The 7,324-nt window shown below is 36.9% G+C and overlaps 1 protein-coding gene across 2 annotated transcripts; it reads left to right on the top strand.

Annotated features, from left to right (window-relative positions):
* Positions 1–212: 212 nt before the first annotated feature.
* Positions 213–4,381, top strand: LOC122279385 (cysteine-rich receptor-like protein kinase 29). 2 transcript variants are annotated; one of them, XM_043090016.1, is made up of 7 exons: positions 216–1,129; positions 2,243–2,371; positions 2,634–2,752; positions 2,859–3,069; positions 3,196–3,433; positions 3,549–3,699; positions 3,796–4,381. In XM_043090016.1, exons 1-7 carry the CDS (start codon positions 232–234, stop codon positions 4,096–4,098), a joined length of 2,049 nt encoding a protein of 682 aa, XP_042945950.1. In that variant the 5' UTR covers positions 216–231; the 3' UTR covers positions 4,099–4,381. The 2 variants fall into 2 exon arrangements, with proteins under 2 accessions (XP_042945949.1, XP_042945950.1); XM_043090015.1 differs by having other exon boundaries at positions 213–1,129; positions 2,859–3,433.
* The last annotated feature ends 2,943 nt before the right edge of the window (positions 4,382–7,324 follow it).

Genomic DNA, 7,324 nt, shown 5'->3' with positions numbered 1-7,324 from the left:
TTAATGCTCTATTATGTTTGAAACTATATTTTTCTATTTAAAAAAACAATAATATAAATACAATGTGGGTACCCCAACCTATTGCACAAACCTATCAACTTGCCCACCCAACCAAAAAAAAAAAAAAAAAAAGTTATTGCTAAAAGACAGAAAAGCTGATCAACTTGCATATATTTTTCGCAAACAAGTGGTAAGCATTATTGGTTTCCTTTCTGATCATGTGACAATACCATGGACTTGCAAGTGGTACCACAAGCGGTTTCGTCGTCACTTCCTCCTAAGGAATGCTACATAATTACAAAGAATACGCAGATTACAGAAGGAAAAATGAGAATGGGCGCTTCAAGACTACTGCTTTTCCTTTTCTATGCCATGCTCACACACCTTGTAAAGCTCGCCTTTGCGCAGCGAGATCCCTACGTGCTCCATGATTGTTCCAATACTGGTAACGTTAGCAGTAACAGTGCCTACAGAAAAAACGTCAATACCCTCCTTTCATCCCTCTCTTCTAACACCCAAATCGATTATGGGTTCTACAATTTCTCCGCCGGAGAAAACTCCGACAGAGTTAACGCAGTTGCACTTTGTAGAGCAGACCTTACGCCGACCGACTGCCAGAGTTGTGTCAATATGTCTGCTTACGAGCTCTTACATCTGTGCCCAAACCAGAAGGGGGGTATCATGTGGTACATGAATTGTACAGTACGATACTCGAACAACTCTATATTTGGTGTTATGCAGTTTGAACCTGTGAAGCAACTTTACAACACTGAGAATGTCAGGGGCCCGAATGGGACGTTCGTCCAGGTGCGAGAGACGCTGCTGGATAGACTGAGAAGTGAGGCTGCAGCTAGCGCTTCGACTCTTCGCAAGTTTGCAACTGGAAATGCGAGCTCCCCATACTTTGATATATATGCTCTTTTGCAGTGCACTCCCGATTTGAATCAGCAGGAATGCAGCGATTGCCTAAACCAGAGCATCGCAGAAGTTCCAACTTGTTGCGGTCTAGCGATAGGAGTGAGAGTTCTTACACCCAGCTGCAACTTAAGGTATGAGGCAGAACCTTTCTATGGATCCACTCTCGAGGCCCCGCCTCCATCGTCAAGTACTCTCCCATCGCCTGCAGAAGGTACCGCGCATCCCATATATCTCTTTATGTCGTCCTCTATCTGTTTTCTTCTTGGACGATGAAATGCAAGCTGTTAATGAAATAACTAGGAAGATAACATCTTTCAAATCGAGCTTGAATGAAGAGATCGAAGAAAGTTTGATCTTTTTCGACAGTTCCCTTTAGTTAGGAGGGCGAAGGGATACGGTTTCATCAACATCCATGAATGATACAAGCTAGTGGATAGTTCTCTTTGGTTTAATTTAGAATCTTTTCTTTAAAAAACAGAAAAAAAAGGTCGGTGGATTTTGGTCTGCTTGATTATGTATTTACTTTGATTACATGGAAAATTTCTTCCTTCCTACTTAAAAAGTGATAAATTATTAAATACTATGGCGGTAAATACGTTTTATAAAAATAAAATTAAAAAATAATATAATTTTTTTGTGATGTGTTAGATTTATTTTATAATAAAAATAATTTTACAACTTAATTTATTCATCAAATTATATCAATTTATAAATTTATAAATCATCTAATATAAAATATAAATAATAATACATGTGAACGAAATTAAAATATTGTAACAAGGGCCCAAGTGGCCACTTAGCTTGTATTTTAAAAAGAGTAATTAATAATATAATTAAAATCTCGTTTAAACATTATAAAAACAATAATTTCTCTCTCTTTCTCTAGATTTTCAACCCAAGCAGCACTCCATATGAAACGGGGAAAAAATTGAATAAAGTCCCTCCGTTTGAATTGTTGACTAGTTTTTTTTTTTTTTTTTTTAAAACGAGACATTGACTGAACTAACCGAGTTGCCCAGAACAAACTTGACCCTGTCATCAATCATGCATGTGCATATTCCCGATGAATTTTATAAATCAACAAAAGAAATTGCCCACAATTTTTTATTTTTGTACTTTTTTCTTTTTCTTTACTCGATTTATTCTATATAACTTATACCATTTATATTATTATTTCTCGATGAATTTTCTAATTCAATATTTTTCAAAAATCCATCTAATATCTACTTGTTCATTTTTTTCCAAATACATCTAATAATGTTTGTTTTCACAATTCAGGCTTGGAATCATTGATTCATAACTGATCGAATTCTGGTTTCTACAGGAAAAGCGAGTAACTCTTCCCAAACTATCATCATAGTCATGGCAGCTGTTGTTTCCATGGTGCTAATCTTCTGCATTTGCATCTGTATCTATTTAAGGATGAGGAAGCAAAGGAAGAAAGTTGAAAGAAGTAAGTTTAAAATTGGTTTGTTGTTTCCTAAATGTTAAAGATTTGGTTTATGATCTTAAATACGGAAATCATAAGAAAACTTAGACATCGAGGAAACTAAAACATGTTTAACTTTTTGGCATATATTTGCTGGTTTAGTTTTAGGAGTGTTGGTGGGAACAAGAATGACATCAAATTCTATGTTGTAACGATGAATTAAGCTAATGTTTTATGCACATAAATTGCTCACTGATCATTAAGCTATGGACTTATATTTTCACAGTGGATGAAATTGATAGCGTTGAATCCTTGCAATTCGACTTCAGCACGATTAGAGTTGCTACAGACAACTTTTCCGATGTAAACAAACTTGGAGAAGGTGGATTCGGTATTGTTTACAAGGTAATTGAACAATATGATCATATGATAAACTTGCTATGTCATAATATGTAACTTGAATTACTAGAGGAGAAGAGACATCATTTGACATGAATACATCTCTATTCAGGGCAAGTTTCCAAATGGACAAAAAATAGCTGTGAAAAGGCTTTCTAGAAGTTCTGAACAAGGTGATCAAGAATTTAAGAACGAGATCTTATTAGTTGCCAGGCTTGAGCACAGGAATTTAGTAAGGCTCTTGGGTTTTTGCTTTGAAGGAAATGAAAGGCTTCTTGTATATGAGCTTATGCCAAATTCAAGCCTTGACCACTTCATATTTGGTATGATTACATTTTTTTCAAGTTGCATGTATGTTCCAACACACTTGGATATATATATAGATATATATATGTATATATATTTTACCTATAAACTCATGATATATATATGCTCAATTCAATGTGTAGATCCAAGCAAGCGTTTACATTTGGATTGGAAAATTCGATACAAAATCATAATAGGCATTGCTCGAGGGCTTCAATATCTTCACGAAGATTCTCAATTACGCATTATTCATCGTGATCTCAAAACTAGCAATGTTTTGTTAGATGAACAGATGAACCCGAAAATTTCAGATTTTGGTATGGCAAGATTATTTACACTAGATCAAACTCAAGCTAATACAAGGAGAATCGTCGGGACCTAGTAAGTATATATGCTAATATCAAGTAAATATTTATGTTCCCTTTATATTAATGAAAGGATTAATTACGAAGATTTTCAATCAATATCAACATTATCGATATACGTCCTCATGCAGTGGATATATGGCTCCAGAGTATGCAATGCACGGACACTTTTCAGTGAAGTCTGATGTCTTTAGCTATGGTGTGTTAGTTTTGGAGATAGTGTGTGGGCAAAAGAACGATTCTTTTGAAAATGGAGAGAATACGGAGAATCTTCTTAGCCATGTAAGCACTACAATGTACTTAGTATATTTTCCTGTTGTAATAAACTAATTTTCTCTGTAATATATATTGTCTTTGCCTCTTGATATTATCTTACAGGCATGGAAAAACTGGAGAGAAGGAACAGCTTTAAATCTGATAGATTCAACATTAAGGGTTGGTTCAATGACCGAAATAATGAGATGCATCCACATAGGATTGCTATGTGTTCAAGAGAACATAGCTGAGAGACCAACAATGTCTTCAATCCTCCTAATGCTTAACAGTTACTCTATGGCTCTATCGATACCCTCACGACCTGCATTCTTAATGCACAGCATTGTTGAATCAGACATGTCGTCGAACCAATCATTCCAAGCTTCACAAAATGAGGCTTCAATGACTGACCCATATCCTCGCTAGCTAATTCTTGATCATGCCTTCAGAAAAGAAGACCCATATTTGTTGTGTAGCTAGCTTGTAGTTATTTGTGTTGTACGTACATGCTTAATTGAGACGAACATACATCAAATGAGAGATGTAGAGGCACCTCTTTCTAAGCTTCAGCAGGTGAGGATGACTCAGTTAGTATTGTATTCTATCTATCTTCATAAATGTTTTACATGAGTTGTAATTTTGAGCACAATTAAGATATTTGATACTTCTGTTATAATGCCCTGGTTCTAGATCAGGACCAGGGAGTTAACTCATGTCACTTAAAATCATCTCCCATTACATTATTATATATACTCCAAAGACTTTATAAAATATAAATTTATTTGTTCAACACAAATATATATATATGTTCGTCCTCTACGGGGACACCAAAGACTGCCTTAACATAACAAATTAAAATTTTCATAAAGACACGAAAATATTTATGTCTCAAAATAACCAAAATAACATAAAATAATAAATCTACTAAATAAGGCACTCCAACAATTATTAGTACCCTTTGGCACTTATTGCTCTACGATCATTAAATCTTGCTAATGCTTCATGCTCTTGATTTTCAACTGAACCATCACAATTATCTGAAAAATATTAGAGAGATAAAGGGTAAGTTATCAACAACTCAGTAAGCAGAGAACATATATTAGCATGTAAACATGAGCATTTATAGAGTTTAGAATATAAAAAAAAATATTTTAGTTTCAGAATGCAAAATCATAACATCTTATAAAAAATATCAGAGCAAAAGTTAAGAAATATTCTTATTCAAAAGTCAATTGGCATAACATAACTGAAACATTACATTAGAATAGAATTTTATGTTTAACTCCCATGGTAGAGTTATGCAAATCTCGACGGCCAACCAACCAAAAATAGAATATAAAATATTTCCTTTATTATTCTGAGAGCCCTGAGTATGAACATAGGAAAGACTATATAAAAAACTATTTCATTTTCAATGTGGGTGCACCAGAAATAGAAAAGTTGGTACCAATGCAAACAAAGACCAATGTTTTACACCCTTGGTAAAATCAAAACAGAATAGAAATGGAATGTCATACCAGAGATTTTCAGATGTCACATCATATCATAACAAAATACGAAAAAGATTCAAAACAAAACATATTCAAATCATCTTTATATAATCCTGCACAAATTCTCATTTTTGCTCTTTTTACACAATTTAGAAATAGAATGCCAAAAATAGCTCATGTTAATATCAGTCATGACAGAAAAATATTTTTTTTTCCTATACATATTTCATGAGCAATGTAGATAAAATTACTGAGGTTGTTTTCATAACAAAATATGTATATTTTTCATAAAATCAACCTTAATCCATTCCTTTTATACGAAGTCTAGTATAGGAATTCTGCTCACCTAAATTTTTAACTTCATATGAATGTCCTCACAACCATACCAAAAGAATATCAATCATCACCTATAAATTAGTCATATAACTTGCATAAATTCACAATACTATGTAACTATTTAATTAAGCAAGCATTTTCACTTTAAATATAAAATTCTTAAATAATCTAGACTTCATTCAACCTATAATCATAACCCAAAGTTTAATTAAACATGCGCTTTCTAATTAACATCCAAAATACTAAATTAAAAACCTAGAGTACGTGCTTCATTTAGCCTATAATCTTAACCCAAAAATATTATCATTCCCCAAATTGCTAATATCCACATAATTCCTCCAAATGATATGTGATTGAATTAAAAAATATCTCCAACTTCCAAACATCCAATTTCTCTTAGTTTTATAACACTAATATCATCATAATTAATAAACATTGGATCACTAACTAGGGGCATATATATAATTTACCATCTAAGGCATAACAAAAGATGTGTTTTAACCGATGAAGTGGAGGAGAGAGGCTTACGGGCAGAGTAGTCATGCAACGTGGGTTGTGGGTTTGACTGTGAGCTTCCGGCATGGATGAGCGACAATGGCTATTCAGGGCGGCATATCATGAAAATGAGAGAGAGAGAGAGAGAGAGAGAGAGAGAGAGAGAGAGAGAGAGAGAGAGAGAGAGAGAGAGAGAGAGAGAGAGAGAGCCTTATTGAGGAAGCTTGTGTGGTTCGATACGAAGGAATATTAATAGTAGCTAGGCAACGTGGAGGAGGTTTGCTTTCCAGTGAGTAATAGCAGCCCGAGGCAATGGTGGCAATGGCTGCAAAATGCAACCCTCATGGTGGTTGGGCAGCTTGAGGAGGAGCCATACGCAGTGGAGCCATATGGGGGCTGTGAACAGTGCACTTTGCTAGTGTATGTTATTGTGCACTCGACAGCCTCACAGCTTCCCCTCCGTGAGCCTTGTGGGCCCCACCAACAACAATCAATCGATCCGCAGGTGGTTTCTACTCCCCACCGAGGAAACCATTCACAGCAAGAATGTGCACACCATGCATGATGGGCAACGAGTTTCTGCTACCGTGAACCTGATAGTCAACCATCTCCACGCGGGCTGCAGGATCACCACCAATTTCTCCTGGGGCCATCGAAGATTTTTGTCACCGGCGGTGTGAGCCTTAGTCGTAGCCAAGAAACACCTCGGCCACCCCCCCTCCCATAGAGGCGGCCTAACCATGCAAGTCCCATACATAGATTATACAGGACTGAGATCTGTAGGCCTAGTCCCATCACGGTAAGGCAAAGGTGCCGGCGGCTGGCATGTGGACCATTGGTGTAGTTTGTTCAGCCAGAGTGCCACCAGCACACCTCGATGCCTTGTGCACAACTGTGGCCTTCATACATGTACCTTGTGCAAGCGACAAGCTCATGGCAGATGGCCGTGAGCCTCTTGATCCTGCAGGTAATCACCAGTTGGACCATCGGCATCCTCTGCTGTTGAAGGGAGGTTCCCGACCACCACGGCCACGCACCCAGTGCATGAAATATGCACTGGACTCCACATCCATGCCACTCCATGGCCATAGACTAGTCGACCTTGCCACTCCACGGCCATGGCTCATCGGCTAGCACACTCCCAGCCACCCCACCACCATGTATTTGGGCCTTATTGCCCACTACACCACAACCATGTAGCTAGGCCTCATCGCCATTGCACCACTGCCATGTAGTTGGGTCTCATCACCACTGCACCATGTCCATGTAGCTGGGTTTCATCGCCTATGGGACAATTCGATCATGCAACTGGGTATCATTGCCCACTTGGT

The sequence above is a fragment of the Carya illinoinensis genome, chromosome 10 (genome assembly GCF_018687715.1).
Source record: "Carya illinoinensis cultivar Pawnee chromosome 10, C.illinoinensisPawnee_v1, whole genome shotgun sequence".
Taxonomy (NCBI): Eukaryota; Viridiplantae; Streptophyta; class Magnoliopsida; order Fagales; family Juglandaceae; genus Carya; species Carya illinoinensis.
Note: the sequence above shows the minus strand (reverse complement) of the source record. Positions and strands in the feature narration are given on the sequence as shown.